The sequence below is a fragment of the Hordeum vulgare genome, chromosome 2H (assembly GCF_904849725.1).
Source record: "Hordeum vulgare subsp. vulgare chromosome 2H, MorexV3_pseudomolecules_assembly, whole genome shotgun sequence".
NCBI lineage: Eukaryota > Viridiplantae > Streptophyta > Magnoliopsida > Poales > Poaceae > Hordeum > Hordeum vulgare.
Window position 1 is genome coordinate 465,129,195 of NC_058519.1, and position 22,104 is coordinate 465,151,298.

Consider the following 22,104-nt stretch of genomic DNA (forward strand, 5'->3'; position numbering starts at 1 on the left):
ATTTGATATTGTTTTCATTGTGTAGGACAAAATTGCCCAACAAAGATACAAAGACATGGAAGCTTTCTAAGGCAAAAAAATTAAACTAGAGAAATTTTGGAAATTGCAAAAAAAAGTGTGGGAAGTGGGAGTTGATTGAGAAAGAATCTTCAGAAGAGAGGTTCACTTACGACCATGGATGATGATGAAGATGATGATGGCCCACAAAACTTGAACAAGCCCGATGTAGACAAGAAGTCAAGGGAGAAGATCAAGAGGGAATGCGAGACATCGAGCTTGCGGGACAAGATAGACGCCATGGTGCAATCGAATGAGTTGATGTTGGTGAAGACATTGGAGGAAAAGAAAGAGTTGGCGGAGAAGAAGGCACGAGAGAGGCAAGAAAAGTGGCAATTTCTCAAGGACGAGGGGTTGCACAAGGTGGACATTGAGGAAAGAAGAGTTTTTGCCAATGATACCAAAGCCATGGCGAAGCTTCTTGACGAGGAGAACAAGATTATAACACTGAACCGCGATGACATGGATGACATCACCAAAGAATGGCATTGTATGGGAGAGACATTTTGGAGAGGAGGATGTTAGCGGTGGCCGGTGGGCGTTTTGGTGTCGGTGATGTTTTCCCATCAGGAGTTGGAACTAGTGTCGCCGATGATTTCAGTGCGTTCGGCTATGCTTTCGTTGCTGGAGTTGGAACAAGTGTCGGTGATGAACTCGGAGGCGGCGATGGCACCGATGGCGGTGGTGCGGAGTGAAGATCATGGCGGCGGGTGAAAAGCGACCAAGATGATGATGGGCGTGGTCGTTGCTTTTGCATGAAGTCCTTTTGCGTTTGTCGTAAAAAAAAACTATGATTTTATTTGCGCGCGAACTATGTTTTATTCTTCGAATTTGAACTCAACCGTCGGAATCGCTGTCAAATTGGTTGATCTGGGGTTTTCGGTTTGCGGGCCGAAGCGGGATGCGGCCGAGCAGGCCTCGTGTAGTCAACCCTTAAAACAACATATTTACGGGTCGGCTACGCAGGGTCTGCTTGGCCGGGGCATGCTTCGGCCCGCAAAACCATTTTTTCGCGAACTGTAAACGAGTTTTGCAGGTCGGTGTTTTACGAGGTCTGCTAGAGATGCTCTTATCCAGGTTTAGTCCCTCTCAAAGAGGTAAAACCATACATCATGCTTTGTTTGTATTGATTGTGGATGGTGTATAATGTACAAGTGATCTACCACAAGATTGGATGTTAATGAATTTTCCCTCTACGGCCCTGGTCCCTTGGTTTATATAGACAGGGGGTTCCTAAGGTTTACACATGGTCGGTCATATCCAAGAGGCAAACGTTCTAAGGATTATCTCTGCATCTTAGCGTATACGTCAATTCTTCGAGTCATTCCATCTTGAAGCTTCTAGTCCAGACGAACGAGGCCCATCATGAATAGGATAATGGGGGTACTCTGTCCAACCCAAGGAATGGGCAACCGACATGCCGAGCAACCCCTAATCCAGGACTCCATCAATACGGCCATGCAACCTTCGACATGGAGAAAGGAGGCGAATTGATGGAGGGGGTGTGGAGAATACGGTCTAGAGAGACTCACAAGCAGATACGATTGACTCATCGTGGGCGGTGCCTGGGACCCATAGGCAGGAAGGGCTTGGGACGACGTGGCATAACCAGAGACGAAGAATCACGTCGCGCGATGTACGGCTTTGACACCTATATCCACGGTCTGAATACATATCTCCAAGACTGCAACTTGGAAGCAAATGGGAAACATAACTACTCCCTTTGTTCCTAAATATAGGTCTTTTAAAAAAATCATTAGGAGACTAAGTCCGAAGTAAAATGAATAAACCTACACTCTAAAGTATGTATCCGTATGTAGTCTTTTAATGGAATCTCTAAAAAAACTTATATTTAGGAACGGAGGAAGTATATGATTAAACTTTAATACTGATAAATAACAAAAGGTGGAACCATCTGCAAAATTGTATGAAACCACACAGAGAGGGAGGGGGAACATACAAAACCACAATAACGACGAACACGTGACATCATTCAATCAGGAGCTTTCTTTTACTTCCAGGCCACTAATTAAGCTCCTTAGATCCCTCCATGAAATTAAAGAAGAGCACATGCGTTTGGCTCCAACGCCGACTAATCACAGTTTTGTACGTGCAAGAAACATTTTAAACCATATCCTGTACTAAGTAACCTAGTGCCACAGTTATGAGCTCGGCTTGAGGTCAAACCTCCCCTGTTTCCGTAGTTGAGCCAGAGTTGCCTTCAACTCTTGGCCTCTTTAGCTCCAAATCTTAAACACACCGGCGATGAATCATGGCGAATGATGGCGAAATATTATACGCTTCGATAAGCTGAATTGATCTTTGATCCCGAGGCCGATAGCATTGGCTCTGGATCCCAAAGCCATCCATTACTGCTTCCATTTGACAAAAAAGAGGCATTAATGGTATAATTATAATTAGTCCTAACTAAGGCAAAAAGAAAAGGAGAAAAACAGATGGCTCTCTCTTAACCATGTAGAGAAGCAGCATCAGCAGCAGCATTGACCAAACCAATTGCAACACACAAACCAAAACAACTTTAAGTGAGTTGTATGCCACCCCGTCATTAATCAAGGTGGGTGATATGGAAGCAATCTTGGGGGGATTACATTAGTGGGTTACGACTAGTTATGACTTAACCATGTTTCAATCTTTTCTTAAATGCAAGGATGCAACATCTCTAGAATAAGCAACAAGTCAACCCTCAGAGTTAATATCTGCTGTCAGCAATTAAGCACTGCGAGCTGGAACACAAGCAAGCAAAGGAGCTGAGATTTTCAAAGCGGGCGGTGACATTAGAACAAGAGCGGGAGGTGGTGGAGGCTGCTCTTATGTGCATGAAACAAAGTGGCATTAATGTATTGCTTATCTCTTCGTCATTGTATGAGGATGCGCACCGCATGGGTGCATACATAGGCCTTGCGTTTGCACCATTTAAAGACCTAAAAATTGCATAGCAGCAGCATATCTTCAAGGACCCCATTTATTCAATTAGCAAAAACCAATGGCTCAACATTCAAGTCTATTTAGTGTACTCTCTGCTTTCTTTTTTCTGCTACTAGTACTTATGATGTGCATTTGAGAGACTGTGCCAAATAAATTCCATTCAAGATCACATTCAAGTGGTGAAATCAATTGGGGGCCAGTCAAAAATTAAGCTTTCGAAGCAATTAGAAGGACATGTATTGATGAGCTTCAACTTTCAACAATACACACCCAATAATAACTGCCATAATTACAAGATGTGTCTACATCTTCCATAACCACTGTCTATATGCAGTAGGCAAGCCATTTGCAAAGTTTTAGAACTGAATCACTATATGTGTTTTAACTTTAATAAACCACTCTAATAGTATGTGAACTCTACTAGTATGAAAAGAAGAAGAAAAAAGTGTGTGGATTAGAGACTTTAACATCAGTGTTAAGCTTTCATCAGGGTAAAGAGGAAAGCAAAGCAAAACTCTAGCTGTAACCACATACCCAGGCTCGGCTTTCGCCTGTTAAATAGCCAACCTTGTGTGCATGACCAGCCCTCTCACCTCGCACTTCTCTTCCACCCAACAAAGCACAAATTATTCAACCCATCCCTTGCCACTCTCCAACCATGATTTGGTGGGTAATAAAATGCCTGTACTACATACATGAGAGAGAGAGAGAGAGAGGGGGAAGTAGTAGTAGTATGCCTCTCACTGTTGCATTAAACAAAACTAATTGACCTCTCCCCATCCATCTCCCTCCCCACTATAAATACCCGCCATCTCCATTCCAACTACACCAACGCAGCACGCTCCTAGCATTCCAACTCTCGGGCTTCTCTCGCTCCAGAGCAGAGCAGAGCATCCCCTCCCCTGTCGCTCTCACTTTCATCTGCGAGGCTCCTGCTTCTCGGACCCGACGCAAAAGTAAGCTCCCTCCCTATATGCATCCATCGCCAGTGATCTTTAATCCCTACCGGGTTGCAGCAATCGATCAATAGTACCTTTCAGAGCATATGCTAATCCATCAGTTCCATGTTTTGATGTGTGCAGACAGGGGATACCTCTGAGGATGAGCCGCAGCAACAGGAAGAGCTCATCAAAGGGCCTTGACCTGAAGCTCAACCTCTCTCTGCCTGCAAGAGGGGACTCCTCCAACAGGGCGATGGCTGACGAGGAGTCGTCCCCGAGCTCATGCCTGTCGTCGGAGAACGAGCATGGCCTGCAGTGGTCCAACAGCCCCGAGGCGACGTCCATGGTGCTCGCTGCCTGCCCTCGCTGCTTCATCTACGTCATGCTCCCCCAGGATGACCCTCGGTGCCCCCAGTGCAAGAGCCCCGTGCTCCTTGACTTCCTGCAAGACAATAGCAACAATAACAACAACACCAACAGCAACAGCAGGAAGAGCAGGAGGGGGTGAAAGAAGAATGAGGAGGAGAGGCTCCATTCGGCAGCACCGACATCAAGAAAAAGCGTTTATATGAAGTCCTAGGTCCACTAGTTCTCTTTCGTTTGGTCATTTCTTCAGTGTAACCATGATATGTCAGTATTAAAATTGTGAGACTGGCATGTATCCATGTGCTGGTGTCACGATTTTGACATATCATGGATACACTGTGGACTATATCCCCTCTCCTGAGTTCTTCTTCAGTGGTTCTAATGAAGTAGTTTGTTAGGCATAGGACCAGACTTCTTCTCTTCTGTTTCTTACTTTCAAGACAAGAAAAGTTTACCCCTGAAAATCTCAAGTTGCGCCGGATGAGTATTATTCTGAAACATCTATGACAGACAAGCTTCTGCGACTTCGCGCCATGAACACTCATCTGTTCATTCCTTTGTATCCAGACAAGTTAGTATGCAAATCCACCATACAAAGTGGAGAAAGTGCAAGAAGAACAGTCAACCCTGGAAATGGAGTGTTAGGAATTTGTCACCACAGATTAGTTGAACTAACCAATTGGCACTACAACTCCCACGCCTCAAAATAATGAGGACTCTACCTACTATCCTTGAAAAAGACATCACGTAATTAAAAAGGTGATGAAATTTCAAATTGGAGAGAGAGATGGTATTTGAAACAATCGAACAGTCTACGGTGTGACGCCATGCAATGAATACCGATTGATTTCAGCATCCATCACTCTATCTCTTGCCATTATACTTCCATCTGAATACGTGCATTGTGACGCAGCACGCCAGCAACCCAATTTAATGTCGCTTTGGTCAACTTTGCAAGCCGATTGATTTATGTTTACTCAATAAAGACATCTCAGTTTAAGTCCACATCATCATAATCAGATACGGAGACCAGCCATGCTACTTGTTTGCTTGAATCACGTCAGAAAAGGAAAAGAAAAACAGACATGAAATAAAAAAGCATGTGCTTTGTTAAGCTTACCTTGATTGTGTTGATTGGAATGGTAAGCATGTCACTTTCATTTCATCTTTCAAAGAAAAGACCAGTGTATCAGGATGTGTCCTCGTGTAGTTCAACGACAAGGCAACAGAAAAGGAAATGACCCCATTACTTCCAAAGGAAAGTAAATGACACACAACATGGGAAAGGAAGGAAGATAAATAAATACCCAGGCCAAATTTTGTTATGTTATGTGAGGCTGCTATAGTTGATGGATGTGTGAGATTTTATGTTCTTTCCTTGTCCTGGATAACTACAAACACATGATCCAAACAAAGTTGGCATTTCCTGCAACATAATCAAACACTTTCAGTAAAAAAAATCAGAAGATTGTAGAACCAGTTAGTGGGACAGGAATTTGGTGAACATGGTTCCACGCACACCCCTTATGAATAGTAAATTAAAAAAAATACTAAGAAAATCTGAAAAAAATTGTAACATAGATAGTCGACCGGTATACTCGCGTATGAAGTTTCAGGAAGAAATGACATCGCTGTTTGATGTATGGTAAGGTCCTGACTGTATTTTCTTCACTAAGTGTACCACAGGCGTCATTTCTTCAGGAAACTTAACACGTGAGTGGAATGGGCGACCAAGTTTGATATCCCACAATTTCAGATTTTTTTGAATTTTTCTAGTATTTTTATGAATTTACTATTCATGTGTGCGCGCATGCAACCATGTTCACCTGTGTATTTTCGCACTTAGTGTGCATATTTTAGCAACCTAGTAACGTGAAACAGATAAAAGAAAATACTACTACCCCCCTGCAGTTCAGTTAAAAAAATATTACCCCGGACATACTCATGGGCACTGGTGTATAGGAACTTAACAAATCAGAAGTAAACTATCTACAATTAGAGTACAATAGCATGCCTTCAACTGTTGGGTACAGGGATCTTCTTAACTCCAAAAAACAAGGTCTGCAAAAAAGAACTCCATAGAACAACCAGCATTCGAGATACAGAAGTTCCAAGCACTGGTATGTGTATACGAAGTACATGATTGCCAAGGGTCAGACCACATATTAATGCTCAATGAAGCCTTTTGTCCTAGTGTAATGTGTGTGTTTTATTTTATATAAGGTGAGAAGAATGAAGGGTAGACCATGGCCTCCTGTCCGGGTAGCAGTTATATGGATGAAAAATGATCATGACTGATACAAACAATACTGAAAAGATCAGAAATAAGCTATGCAGCACTTCTGCTGTTCTTGACAATCTTAATAGCTTTGTTCGTGGCGCATCACTTAAAAAATACTTTGGCAAATAAGTTGATGGGTGATATTTCTGAACCAATATGTTCCAAGATAAGATGATTTACCTGTTCCTTTCAACCAGCTAATAGGTTAAATATGTTCACCAGTAGTGGATTCCCCTTACAACGAATGCATTAGCAGAATAATATACTACCAATATCGATCTTCTTGGATAATTCTGTGCCTAAGTTCATAGTTGTTCAAGGTTATTTAGCTGCATTTATGGGTGAAGCTGTCACAGTCTACACCTGCAAGAGTATCTCTAGCTGTGGTAACAACACACTATGGAAGAATCATGCCAATGCCAATGAATGACCTGATAATTGAAAAGCCCTCGTACTGGATTGGATAAAGAAATTCAGCACTACCATGTACAGGGGGATACGTGGCATCCAATTTCCCTGGTTTACGCTGACATATTCAACGGAACAAAAATATCCAGAAGCAGAACGCTAGTAGAAATATTCACCATAGTGATGATCCATTAACCATCAGTGTTCCCAATCTGCAACCAAAACAAAGTTTCACAAGTTATTGTTGGATCAAAATGAGCCGTTCAGGCGCTGAAGAAACAAGCAGTGCCATTGCGCCAGTCCATCACCCTGCCTGCGGAATCCAGAGGACACCGTCACATGAAAAAAAGGTTAAAAATGCGGTATGAAATCGAAGAGGTGCTAGGGTTTAGTCCAACAGAAAAGCCCCAATCACGCGCAGACGGTGCCTACAAAATAGGGGAACGAGGGGAGCTCGGAGCCCCCAAATTAGGGTTGCATTTGCAGCAAACGAAAACGAAATCCAGGCGCGCCTTCAGATTAAATTTCAGGGAGAAACGAATGAGACCTGGCTGGACCGCGCCTCGGATCGATACCCCTGCACCTGCACGCCGCGCTAACTGAAACGGAGTTTGGAGCGCGGCGGAAGCGGTGCGCCTTGGTACCAATGGCCAAGCACCGGACTTGCTTGAGTTGCTTCGATTCTTCAGATTTCAAAGAAGGCGGAACGGGAAGAAGCGCCGGCCGGAGAGCGACGCGGGCAGTGCACTGTGCACGCTCGGGTTCAGGTTCCCTTTGACCTGAACCTGAATACTGTATTTTTTTACAGGTCAGCAGTCGCTTTGTTCTTGCTTCCCTTTGACCCGTTTGACCAAAAATTTAAAAAATAGGTGCGCAAATTTTACACTTGACCCGTTTGACAAATTTTACAAGTAAAGATAATTTGATTTTGAATAAAACTTATATGCAGACTAAAAAGGACCGGAGGAAGTACGGACGACGTTTATTTTAGGGGGTTTTGGAAGCTCCTATACGACGCGTTCAACTGCCGTGGAAACGCACAGGGCGACTCAGACCTGGGCTGGGCTAATAGCGATTTTACTGTAGCGCCAGATCGAAAATACAGTAAAAAAATACATGCGAGCAAATGGTTCTGTAGCTACTGCATTTTTAAAAGACGAACCATTTAAAAAAATCGATTCATTTGAAATTGAATATTTTTCTAAAAACATGATGAATCTTTCAAATATGCGAACATTTTTTCATAAAACATTGAACACTTTTTGATTTCTGGAACATTTTTCCGACCTTTTCATTATTTTTTAAAAATAGGAAACATTGTTTCGAAAGCGCGCACATTTTTCAGAAATACGAGCATTTGCAACCATTTTTTCAAATTCCAGAACATTTTTTCAAAGTCCGGAATATTTCTCAAATTCTGAAACATTTTTATGAAAAATGTGAAACATTTTTATAAAATTACGGAGCATCTTTTCAAATTCCGGAATATTTTTAAAAATTCCGGAACATTTCGTCAAAATTTTGGAATATTTTTTCAATTCCAGAACATTTTTATGAAAATACGAAACCTTTTTATAAAATTCTGGCACATTTTTCAAATTCAGAAACATTATTTAAAATTCCAGCACAATTTTCAAATTCCGGAACATTTTTCCAAATTATGAAACATTTTCTTAAATTCTGTAATAAATTTCTAAAAAATACAGCACATTTTTATAAAATTCCAGAACATTTTTTCAAATTCCGGAACATTTTTGCAATTCCGGAATGTTTCTTCAAAATTCTGGAACATTTTTCTGAAAATCCGAAACATTTTATAAAAAATCCGGAACATTTTACAAAATTCCAGAACATTTTTTCGAATTCCGGTACCTTTTTGCAATTCCGGAATGTTTCTTCAAAATTCTGGAACATTTTTTCATATTCCAGAACATTTTTCTGAAAATACGAAACCTTTTTATAAAAATTCCGGAACATTGTTTGAAATTCTGGAACATTTTGTCAAATTCCAGAATATTGTTTATAAATCTGGAACATTTTTTCAAATTACGAAACATTGTTTCGATTTCCGGAACATTTTTTCAAATTCCAAAACTTTTTTTCAAATTCTGGAACATTTATTAAAAATATGAAACAATTTTTTCAAATTCTGGAACATTTTTACAAATTTTGAAACATTTTTTGAAAATTTGGAACATTTTTTAAACAAAAACTGAAAAATAGAAATAGAAAAAAATAAAGGAAATTTTTTTTTAATATCCAGAACATTTTTTAAAACAGAAACAGAAAAGAAAAATGGAAAAAGAAAACAAAAAACAGGTTCAGTGAACCTTCTAGAAGTTTCCGAAAACCGGAAAAAAAAATTGAAATCCTCTAGAAGGTTCCCAAAACCGGGATCACTTAAACATGTTAACGGGCCGGCCCATGTAAAATCGCTCATGTGGTTTTCCTGTGCGTTTGCCCAACAGTTTAACGGAAAGAGCGTTAAATAGGATATTCCGGGTTTTTGGACTGTAGCTGGCCAAACGGCCGTGCTTCGTGGCCAGGCCAGAAACACGTCTGTAACACACACATCATGTAACGAGAGTAATTAGTTGAAGAGCATTCCTTCGAAAGCCTTCCAACGATTACTCACATGTACCTTCACTTCAAGCGTTCTCAACCATCGTGAGGTTTCATGTTCTGAGAGATTTCTTCGGAGAAAAATCGTATGCGTTTTCGGCTTTTTAGATTAGGGGCTTTTGGGGGAATTTCCAAACGAGCAATTTCAACGAAATCTTTTTCGGTCTTTTTTATATTTTGATTTTTCATCGATCTTTCTTAACTTTTGGACGAAAACAAAATTCTAAAAAAATTTGTAGAAAAAACTTGTTTTCCTTTTTATTGCGAGAGGCATGGTCGTGTCTCTCGGAAAAGGAAACAAACACGTTTTTCTGAGTTATTTCGTGATAGTACGGCTTCGCTTCCGCGAGGCACGACCTTGTCTCTCATAAATGGAAAACATGTTTTTTTGCGAGAGGCACAGTTTTGCCTTCCCGAAAGGCACGGTCATGCCTCACGGAAAGGAAAAAAAATGTGTTTTTTGTTTTTCTTTTCTTTCTAGTGCGGGTGGCATGGTTTTTTGGTCCATTTTTTTGCCTGGTTTTCTCGTGAAAAAAAATTCGCCAAAACCTATCAAGATGATTCTAGTTTTGAAGATCTCGACGCGAGGAACCCAACGGTGAAAACGGTTCGAGATTTCTCGAAATAGCCTTTCGCTCCGATATATATAATAACCATATGATACAACATGAAGCCGCTGCTCTGACAAACAACACAACCACGTTCAAAAGAAAAGAAAGAGAAAACAATGCTAACACCAGCGGATTAACAAAAACAACAATGACTCGCAACCGTTGCGTTCCTTCTCATGTATTCCCACCACGGTCCAAGCACTCTGATTCATCGTGTACCAAGCAGCACCTCCAAGAAGGATAGTGATGACAATGACACTGCTGCCTAGACAGATCCTAGGGTTTCCCCTGATACGCTCCGATGAGTGGGGAGGAGGTACATCCGACACCCTTCAGGAAGGAAGGATGACACTCTCAAGCGTCACTGTGTCAGTGTCGAATGACAAGGATTTCTCCCGGGCCCCAAAACACCACCTTCGGAACAATCATAGGCGCTCCACCAAGCATGCCATCCACCAACATACGCCACCACGGTCTTGCAGTCACCATTGGCATCTCACCATGGCCAATGTAGGAAGGTCGGTCAGTCTAAGGTTAACCACCCGTAGACAAGGTCCGATAGGAGGACAACCATGCACGAGGGAACCACCTTCACCGTCCAAGACGGTCGTTGTCCGGACACGACGAAGAGAGCACACCGAGACGTTGGAACCGGAGGGCGGCATCAGCGCAGCCACATGACGGACATCCTCCACCGTCATCGGCGGGTGCCGACCGGACACAGCAGGACGAACACACCAGGCCAAACAGGCCCGACCGAGCCCCGGGGCTCGTAAAGTCTCCGCCGCCATGTTGCTGCACTGTAACGACTAAGATGCGGTCCTTTCTGATTTGGGGAACGGGCCCCCGAACTGGAAAGAAGTGCATCTAAGCATTTCGCAAACATGGTAACATAGCACATACATAAAAATAGAGGAATGACAATAAGGGATTCAACTGTCATCTCGTAAATATATCAGAGTTACACCACGCATCCAAACAAGGTAGTTCTGCTACGAACTACAAAACATGAGAAATGACTATGCTACCCTGCATGCTTGCCCATGATCACGACCACGCCTCAGTCTTCTGGATAGTTCACGTACAAGCGGTCGCTCTCCTCATCGTACTGCCACGCCAGCTACGTGCCATCGGGATCACCTGTCTCGGGGGGGGGGGGGGTACCTGAACCTGTTGGTGTTGTCAAGGAATCTGTGAGCCACGGGGACTCAGCAATCTATGACCTCGGTGCCAGATCTAGTCAAGTTATTAGGTTGGAAATGTGGAGTATTTAGGTTGCAACATCCTAAGCTTTATATGGTGTCTAACTTACGTAGAATGTATTGAAGGTGGTCTATACTAGCGATCGAAGATTAACTGATCACTAAGTGATCCTGAACACCTACTTACGTCAGTCATAACCCCACTATGTTCCCGATCGAAGAGAGATCTTCGAAGGGGACAGTCACAGTTACACACACAGTTGGCAATTTTATTAGCTTATGTTTAAGTTATCTATTACCGGATGTTAACAAACATTCCAAGTTGCCACATAACCGGGGGCATGGCTTTCCGAAAGATTAAACCCTGCAGGGGTGCTCCAACTAGTCCATCACAAACGTACACGGGCCGCAAAGTAATCCTCTATCATGAATCTCGTGATCTCGTCGGATTCCTTAGAGGAAAACCTCAACTCTGGGGAGAACCAAAGCTTCACCGGGATTCCTATACGCAAGATATATCGCTAAGGTAAGACAAGACTAGCAGGACCTCCCGACGTGTCGACGACCCTGATAAGAGCCACGTATCTCAGTCTCAGGACACGCCGAATGAGCACAGCGTATAGTGGCCTGATAGACATCTCCCGAGTTGCCCCGGGTTGGCCCCGCACACGACTCTAGTTTGGACCAACACTCATGAGGAGCACTCGCCCGGGTTGTTGATTAAAGATCCTCGGGTGATCATTCCCTATGCAGATTATTATTAAGTAATTAGCAAATTAACACCAATGTTGGGTCCTGTCAGACAAGTCTTAACACTACGCGATTTATCGAGGGGGTCCCCATAACAACCCCGAACGTGTTCGGAGCGATCAATATGGAATCAAACACCGGTAGCCGGTAACTAGGGCGGCAATAACAGAACAAAGCACCCGGCAAAAGGTTAAGCCTTCCGTTATTTACCAAGTATATAGGTGCATTAATTAAATAACAGAATTAACATAATGATATCAAACTCATGTTATCACATGATACAATTGCACCTGCAACTAGCAACGCTAACATTAGAAGCTTAGCAAAGCCTACTTAACCATTCAAGATTTGCTCGGAAGGGATAAGTGTTTGGGTTTCATGGCATATCAGGAGGCAATTATTTCAGTGGTAGGCAGCGAGCATACGAGAAAGGAAACGTAATCTAGCATAACAAGTCTAGAGATGGAATCAAGGCCATATCATCTTGCCTGTGATATTCTCAGCTTGGAACTACTCTTGTTCGTCCTGCACGTACTCTCCCGAATCCACGTACTCGTTCTCCAATCCCGGTGCTACCCAACATAAAAATAGCATCCAATGAATAACAGCACCTCAAGATGCAACAAGCACATGATGCATGAGATGAATATGAGCATGCATCACTATTCTACTCACTAGCACAAGCATGAGAAGTAAATACATGTTCCTGGACAGAACTGCATTCTAATCTATCTTGACATGCATGAGAATGAAATGATCAGATGCGTCTCGTGAAAACGATGCAAAAGCATATAAAGAACGTCACCAACGGAGCTACGGATCAACGGGAAACAACGAAATAAGATATGAAGTGCTACGTGTCAAATACATCACAACACACCCAAATGGCATAACTCTGGAATTTCCAGGTTGCCAAGACATAAAACAAACCAACATGGATGGGGTGGTGCCAAGAATATCACCACACCATCAACTATGCACTCACAAACATCAAAATACCAAAACTACACAATCTGCCATAAACAGCATCATACCCTTTTGAGAGCTACATGCAAGTCACCTACAACCACCCAAATATGCCAAATAAGATATGTGGCAGTAGCTATCCAAGATTAATACAAGCACAAGCAAAAATATCACACAAAGGAGTTCCACACAGAAAGTTTCACAGCTGCTAACTTGCCCAAAAATATCAGATTTCAGGGACTTAGTGAAAATTACAGATTCTCACTATCTGTTTATGCTCTGAAGCATTTTGGCAGCACCCAAAACAATATCTACAGGACTCCAAATGGAATGAAAATTTATAGGGAGCTAGACAAACACATAAGATTCAACTCTCCAGTTGAAAGCTAAGGCTGAATCACAACACATTGACCTGCACAAGCTCATCAACACGAGAAGAAAATATAAACATATTCTCAGACTTGGTGAAAATCTCATATTTTCACTAATCTGGAATTTCAGCCACATGCCTACTTTGATTGGGCACAACTTGCACATATGGATTCCTAAGCATGAAACAAAACCAATATGTGGTAGAGGGGGTCACCCTCTACTGCCACAACCAAGAATCAAACCCTTGGGTCCACCACATCTTATGGAACCAAGCTCCAAACATAGAACAAATCTGAAATATGTCATCTCCAGAAAATGTTCCAATGGAAAAACTGATCTCACCAATGGATTCCTGGGATGATTCTACCCCAAAAACATATATAAACCTATGCACTAGTATAGAACAATTGGGCACAAACTAGAGAAGAAAACCTACATAGAATCACATAGAGATGAATAGGCATCATCACATGTGATTCCACTAGCTCATCACCTACACATGAATATACACACACTCACAAGGAAGTATACACACTCACACATATGGACATGTGTTGGTGCACCTTGCTTTAGTAGGTGGGGTGAACCCACATACACCCACACAACTACACACACACACACACACTCACATGCATCACAACTAACATGCTCATAATCACCTACACTTGCTAGAATCACCACCACTAGCTACACACACATCATGACAAGAGATCCTACATATCACAAGGTAGGTGAGGGGGAAAACCCACACACACACTCACATCACATATTGCACAAGAGGTGCACAAGCATAACATCCTTGGTGCTTGCACCACACTCATGCACATGAACTCTTGTTCACGTGTGTGAGATGCATACACACACATCTTCCACAATGCACCACTTGCATGTGTGCTTCCACACACACACCACAACACCATCATCTACAATCTACTCTTCTAACACCTACACATACATACACTCACATGTATAGGCTAGAGCACACCATCAACTAGATCACAACTAACTTCATCTAACTTGCATGGCACAAGCATCACAAGTTGTGTTTTTCACCACACCATCACATGACACTACATATCACTACACATATGAAATCTCCTCAAGCTAGCAAAAATAAAATACACCACAAAAGATGGAAACAAACTAGCATAAAAAACATGACTCACATGCACCTGCAACCACTGTTGCTAGCAATAAAAATACACAACAAAAGAGAAAACGGGAAAAAATATAAGGGCTTGGGGGGGTTCGAACCCAAGCCTCTCTGAACCTGTTCTGCTGTTGTTGCCACCCTGCTACTGCCACTGCTTCGACAAAGAAGGGTATGCTAACCTGGATATCTCTCTGCAGCAGCTATTCTACTGGCGAAACAGAAAAAATAAACAAAGGGGGGGGGGGGTGCACCAACTGGGATTCGAACCCTGCACCTGACAGAACACACACAACAGGGACGCGCCGCTAACCACTAGGACTCTCATCGGGATCTGACAGAGAGAAGGAGGTATGGTAGGTATACTGACATACCACTCTGCTCTACCCACAGCTAGACGTCGGCGACAGGGAGGCCGCCGGGGCTAACTCTCTCTACGGCTGCCACTACGACGAGGGGAACCACCACTGCTTCCGCTGCGCTGCTACCACGAGGGGGGAGGAAGCCCCTGCTATGCACATACTTCTACCTAGCAACCACACAGATCACGCATCCATGCAACAGGCCGATTCTCTCTCGGGACAGAGGTGTTCCGGTGAGACCTAGGCTGATCCAAGCGAGGAGGAAGGAGGGAGGAGAGATTAGCTCACCTCGGGGGAGGAAGAAGAGGGACCGATCAGAGGAGGAGTCCGACTGGAGGGGAAGAAGATGATCTGAAGGAGATCCTGCTGTAGACCGAAGCAGAGAACAAGTGCACCGGGACCGAGGCGATGACGAGCTCCTGCCCGTCGGTGAGGTCGCTCCTCGACCTCAGCGACGACGGGAATGGAGCGCGGGGAGCATCCCCGAGCTCCTGGACATGGCGGCGGCGCCGGACATCGACGGGAGTAGGGTAGACGCCGGCGAGGACCTTCTCTCCCTCACTGCCCTAGCTACAGAGACTCACCTTGGGGAGGAGAAAGAGAGATGGGGAATGGAGTGGCGGCAGCGGATGGGAGAGAGGGGAACCCTAGGGATGAGGGGGCACGGACTCCCACACTTTATGGGGGGGGGCTCGACGTCTGCGCTTCACGTTGGCTCGCGCGCTCTCTGTGCTACCTGACGGAAAGCAGGCGTGTTGGGTGGAACGGCGTCAGGAGGAGGAGGGACGCACTGCTGGGCCACCGCGCGAGGGAGCTGACAGAGATGGGCCGCCGGAGGAGAAATGGGCCAAGGCTGGCGACAGAAAGAGAGAAAGGCTCTGTGAGGGGTTCCTATTTTCTAAATAAGCCAGAGAAGGTTTAAATTCAAAGCAAATCTGAAGGGGAATAAAAATAAAACAAATACACCCTGGTCATAAGGGAATTATGATCAATTTGAATAAAATAGAAAAGATTTATTTGGGGCAACTAGATATTTTCAAAACAACATTTATTTTATCTGTTTGGGAATATTTGCACCTCTTGAAACACCTTTTCAAAACAACACTTCCACAACTCAAAACCATCACAACATATACTAAACCATGGGCATTTTTTTAAAACAGAGAAGAGGCAAAAATATTTGGGCTTGAGATAAATAGGAGGGAGAGGGTTTTGAAGGCTATGCAAACCACATCTATTCCTACTATCACATGCAATCTACTAGAGTTGCACCACACCACACATTTCACAAAACCACACCATCACACAAGATAACACATCACCTCATATGACCACAAAGCAACAACACAAGACAAGGGGCATGAAATGATATGGCATGCATGCATGCAAAGGAAGAGTGAACAAAGTAACAACACATGAAATCATAAGCATAGGATAGCTCCCATATCATTGACAAGTTGAGAAGGTTCCAAAAAAGGAAGGTTACACACTTGGGGCATTACATGCACGTAGGCCGTCACCCGCGTAACCCTCATGAGCAGCCGAGAAGCTCAATCAGGCATGGACAAGCCTGTGAAGCTGCCATCGCTATGCTGCAACGGTGCGGCATCAATGATGCCATCCCCGTCGCGAGTCGCGCCGCATGCCAAGCGGAGGCAACAAGGCAGGCCCGGCCAGACTCACATCGGGCCCGAGGGGCCCAGATCTTGGCCTGCAGGGCCGGAGCGCCACGACCGCCGCCTGGCCACCAACGCCAGCACCTCCACCACCAAGACCACCCACGTCACACCAGGGGGAAGCCCCGTCGACGCGCCGGGCTGCTGCCGCTGAGGAGCACCACCTGGACCCGAGCTGCACCGGGCCACCCAAGCCAGGAGGGGGAGGGCCGGAGGTCCGCCGCCATCGGGGCCGCACAACCAAGGGCCGACGCGACACACCGGCGACGACGGGAGGAAGGAGGGAAGGAGGGCGAGGAGGCGGGCGGGGGGGGGGGGGCACGGGTCGCGGAAAGAGAGGGGAGGAAAGGTCCACGGCGGAGTCCTTCTGCTCCGACAACTCAACGGTTCGAGATTTGAATGCACATTTTAGGAGATAAAATAGTTTAAAAATACTGGTCTAAAAAAGAGCAAACTCCAAGATTACGACAAGTACCACATATAGTTCACTGCTTGTCGCAACCCGAGAAGATGAGAGTGGTCTTTAAAAAAATACTTTCAATTAGTAATTTTGTCACGCAACTCAACAGGGTGTGCCAGGCTCGCAGCATGACTTGAGCCATGCCTAGCGTGTGAGGCGAGGCCCGCGTTTTAGCACGACCCTATTTTTCTATTGGTTTTTTATTTTTAAACGCCCAAAAGATCAAAAATAGGCCCAAAGCAACCCACAAGGCTGAATAACACACGAGTTGGCCAGCACACGGAAAACTCCTATTGGGCGATGTATGCGCCCGTTGGAGAAGTGGCCCCTAGGGCGCCTAGCAGTGAGCCACGTCCCATTACGAAAATTCGCTGCCGTTAGCTTTCTTTTGGCTCGTTGGTTTTTTTCGGCCGAGCTGTGCTATTGGTTTAGGAAAAAGACCAAGTCTGGATTTTTACAATTTTGAATATGCTGTACAAATAAAAAAGTTCATAGATCTATTAAGAAAATGAAAAAAGGGTTCATCTATTTTTTTTTTAAACACAAATCTGAACAAAGTTTATCAATTTTGAAAAAAGTTCATTGATTTAAAAAAAGATCAGTGATTTTGAAAAACGTTCATATATTTTTTTAAAAGCTACTGGATTTTTTAAAAAAGTTCATCAATTTAGAAGTAGTTCATAATTTTTTTTAAAAGTTCACAGGATTTAAAAAAAGTTCATCTAGTTTGAAAAAAAGTTCATCAATTTTAAAAAAAAATTCATCAGTTTTCTAAAAATAAGTTCATTCAATTTAGAAATAAAACTCGTCCGGCAAAGAAAAGAAAAATGAAAAAATAGGAAAAAAAGATATAAGAAGAAAAAGGTGGAAAGATGAAACTGAGCATGCGAGGTTAATGCAGCCTGTTGGTTAGTGTAACGAGCGCACCGTGCCTTCAGCAGCGAGGTCGCTGGTTCGAATATGAGTGGTTGCTCAATTTTGCTTTTATAAACAGAAAAAATAAAGATAAAATGAACTGAGCCCAACTATCCCTGCTGCAGGCCGGTTTACAAAAAACAGAAAGAAATCGACGTCTGCAGCGGTAAAATAGGTTCTTTTTCCTTGACTGTACCTGAGGCCTCGGGGTGATATATCAATTCCCATTTTTTGCAATAGAAAACTAGGAATTTCTTTTGAATGATTTATACTAAAACCAGTATCCATACATCATCCCCCCCCCCCCCAAAAAAGCCACCCATACATCATAGCTATATATAACTGGCCTTGAGGGGATATATTCTTTGCAATACAAATTAGTAACGAGCGCACCGTGCCTTCAGCAGCTAGGTCGCTGGTTCGAATATGAGTGGTTGCTCAATTTTGCTTTTATAAACAGATAAAATAAAGATAAAATGGACTGAGCCCAACTAACCCTGCTGCAGGCCGGTTTACAAAAACAGAAAGAAATCGACGTGTGCAGCGGTAAAATAGGTTCTTTTTCCTTAACTGTACCTGGGCCTCGGGGTGATATATCAATTCCCATTTTTTGCAATAGAAAACTAGGAAATTTCTTTTGAATGATTTATACTAAAACCAGTATCCATACATCATCTCCCCCCCCCCCCCAAAAAAAGCTACCCATACATCATAGCTATATATAACTGGCCTTGAGGGGATATATTCTTTGCAATACAAATTAGTAATGAACGCACCGTGCCTTCAGCAACGAGGTCGCTGGTTCGAATATGAGTGGTTGCTCAATTTTTCTTTTATAAACAGAAAAAATAAAGGTAAAATGGGCTGAGCCCAACTAACTCTGCTGCAGGCCGGTTTATAAAAACAGAAAGAAATCGACGTGTGCAGCGGTAAAATAGGTTCTTTTTCCTTGACTGTACCTGGGCCTCGGGGTGATAAATAAATTCCCATTTTTTGCAATAGAAAACTAGAAATTTCTTTTGAATGATTTATACTAAAACCAACTATCCATACATCATCCCCCCCCCCAAAGAAAAGCTACCCATACATCATAGCTATATAAAGGCCTTGAGGGGATATATTCTTTGCAATACAAATTAGTAATTTCACCCTAGTCACGAGTGACTCATACTAAAACCAGCTATCCATAGTGGTTGCTCAATTTTGCTTTTATAAACAGAAAAAATAAAGATAAAATGGACTGAGCCCAACTAACGCTGCTGCAGGCCGGTTTACAAAAACAGAAAGAAATCGACGTCTGCAGCGGTAAAATAGGTTCTTTTTCCTTGACCGTACCTGGGCCTCGGGGTGATATTTTAATTCCTATTTTTTGCAATAGAAAACTAGAAATTTCTTTTGAATGATTTATACTAAAACCAGCTATCCATACATCATCTCCCCCCCCCCCCCCCCCCCCAAAAAAAGCTACCCATACATCATAGCTATATATAGCTGGCCTTGAGGGGATATATTCTTTGCAATACAAATTAGTAATTTCACTCTAGTCACGAGTGACTCATACTAAAACCAGCTATCCATACTACATAGCAATAAAAGTAACTGAACCAAAAATAAATTATGAAAGAAAGTACTAATTTCTATTGCAAATAATATGTGTAGTTTGATCCTCACAAAAGAAATTATATATTGGTAGTTTTATATCACCACCGTACACTTAATTTCAAATACACTTTCCACTTCTTTTGCAGGGAGTGTTCCATCGAGTATGCGCGTGAAAAAAAAATTCTTACGAACGTGAGTTTCTATGTATTTGTGTAAGTGTTGCATCAAACACAATTTGGAAGTGGTACCAGACAAAATGATAGGTGGCACGCTTTGGCCCCTCTATAGAATATCGATTCCTCGTCACAATAATTTGGTTATGTAATAATTAATTCCTACTTCCACCAATATGTGGTGTCAATTCCCTATGGTGGTACAACGGTGGGCGTCGCCCTTCGCATGTAGCTACTGGGATCGTGAAAACTAGTGGCGATAACACATTGGCATCAATGGTGCTGCGTCCACCCGGTCTCGAAGCTCTGAGGTGAAAATCTAGGTCTGAACCAAGTTGGAGGTTCCTGGCAGATTTTATTGGGTTGTTACTTTATTAAAGGCATTGCTTGAACTGATTTTTCAGGGTGAAAATTAAAAATTATGTGTTGTATTTCAATCTGGCGACGGTGACACTTAAGTGCCGATGCCTTCTTGATGGCGTTGTTTTTTGAAAAACTGCGTCGCTCGTGTGGTGTCATGAGATGATGGTGCAGATACGGTTAGAGTTCGTCATTGTGGATTTGATCGTATTGGTCCTTTTTTTCTCGTCTACATATAGTTTTGGTTTTATATGACTTTGCTAGTTATCGACATGTTTTTGTGCATGTATTTGTATTTTTTGTGTGTATCCATGGACATAAGATTTGTGGTACGGTGCGGGCACACAACGACGTTTTTCTTTTAGCTTCTGATTTTTGAACTTTTATATCTTCCGTACAAAATGCCCAAATTAACTTTTGTTTTCACATTCGTGTTTCTGTTGATGAGAGCTTACATATGAGATGCATTTTGAATAGGCTTTGATGCGTTTTTAAAAGTTTGGTAAGTTTCAACTTCCGAAACATAATACGAGCAACCAATAAAATCAGGAGTTTCGGATTCTACGACTGATAAAAATGTTTTAACCACTGAAACTTGGTATGAACAACCGACAAAAATGTAAGTTTCAAAAACTGTGGCCGACAAAAAAACAGAAGTTTCAGAACCTGCGACCGACAAAAACTGAAGTTTAAAAAATCAAAACTTAAAATTCACTATGCTCTCGTGCAGGAGCGAGGTACTTTCCGATGCGAGCGGGCGGCTAGGGCAGGTGCATGCTTCCGCACCTGCATCAGCATGCCCTGTGAATTTTTGTGTATTTATATAGAGGAGTATATGTCCAAATTATTTGTATCCTCTTGTTGCTTTCTCTTAACTCAATAAAATTTACTCTTTACTGTAAGAAAAACGGAAAATGATTGTCGGCAAGATAAGCTAGCACAGCTACGCGAGTGGTTTCTTTCAAGGAAAAACAGTCCACCTAATTGGCATCTTTAGCTGCTATTAGTAGCATCGTTAGTTTAATCCAACTTGTCGGGTCAATTTCTTGTCCCATCGTGCAGCTCCCTATGATCCTGTCTCTCGATTTGGTCTTGCACGGGCCGGCTCTAAATTCCAGCCGATCACTGTCTTATAGGGAATTAAACATGCTCGAACGTGGTGATCTATGAGAACCCCGAACCCTAGGGCGATTCTGCTACGAGCCTACGGTGAAAACAAGCGACGAGGAGGTCAACCTTGCATGTGCAGAGAAACGATGCTCTGAAAAACTGTTTGAAAGAACAAACTGTTGCCATGTCAGACAAGGAGCTTCTGTTCCCCGTCGCTCGCCATAACTCAGCACCACCAACAACAAATAATGTACTCCCTGCTCAGATACTGCCGCAATGCAATACACACCGTACAGTGGTCTCGGTTATTGGCCAAGTTTTGTTTGCTCATTGCAGAATGTCAAAAGGACACAGGCATAATTAACATGAACAGGGATGACACCTTCCGGATATTAAGACGAGCACTGAAAGGAAACAAGGAGATTGCATCCAGGCACGACCAGAAGAACTGGAAGAAAGCTGTAGAGCAATTTTTTTTCGAAAAGAGAGAGGCTACTTAGAGCCATCTCTGTCGGTTTATGATCGCCAGCGCCTTTCTTATCGTTTTGTCAATGGGACGTAACAGTTCCTCAAGCCCTGAAAAGAGCAAGCACGCCCCCCCTTTAAGCGCGAGCATTTCGGATAAACCCTAGTACGATCCACTTTTCTGTAGAACCAGCTTGTTGTATATTGCAAGCCGTGCTAGTGAACAGGGGAGACTCGCAGCTCTTCGGGGAGACATCCTCATATGACACGCTGCGAGCATTCAGGGCCTTTGCCCATATGACACTTTTT

General features: G+C 43.1%; 1 protein-coding gene and 2 long non-coding RNA genes across 4 annotated transcripts; 1 reads left to right on the forward strand and 2 right to left on the reverse strand.

Annotated features, from left to right (window-relative positions):
- Positions 1–1,929: 1,929 nt before the first annotated feature.
- On the reverse strand, positions 1,930–4,187 carry LOC123426679. 2 transcript variants are annotated; one of them, XR_006622293.1, is made up of 3 exons: positions 4,097–4,187; positions 3,538–4,005; positions 1,930–2,429 (listed from the first exon to the last, which is right to left on the reverse strand). It is a non-coding gene; the product is annotated as an uncharacterized LOC123426679 (long non-coding RNA). The 2 variants fall into 2 exon arrangements; XR_006622292.1 differs by lacking the exon at positions 3,538–4,005 and having other exon boundaries at positions 4,097–4,186.
- On the forward strand, positions 3,873–4,834 carry LOC123426677 (protein GL2-INTERACTING REPRESSOR 1). The gene is made up of 2 exons (XM_045110545.1): positions 3,873–3,959; positions 4,086–4,834. The coding sequence occupies exon 2, from the start codon at positions 4,105–4,107 to the stop codon at positions 4,450–4,452; it is 348 nt and encodes a 115-aa protein (XP_044966480.1). The 5' UTR covers positions 3,873–3,959; positions 4,086–4,104; the 3' UTR covers positions 4,453–4,834.
- On the reverse strand, positions 4,299–7,769 carry LOC123426678. The gene is made up of 3 exons (XR_006622291.1): positions 7,547–7,769; positions 5,431–7,211; positions 4,299–4,386 (listed from the first exon to the last, which is right to left on the reverse strand). It is a non-coding gene; the product is annotated as an uncharacterized LOC123426678 (long non-coding RNA).
- Between the last annotated feature and the right edge of the window lie 14,335 nt (positions 7,770–22,104).

Excerpts from the sequence above, each read along its gene's own strand:
- LOC123426677 (XM_045110545.1), top strand. The coding sequence starts at position 4,105 with ATGAGCCGCAGCAACAGGAAGAGCTCATCAAAGGGCCTTGACCTGAAG.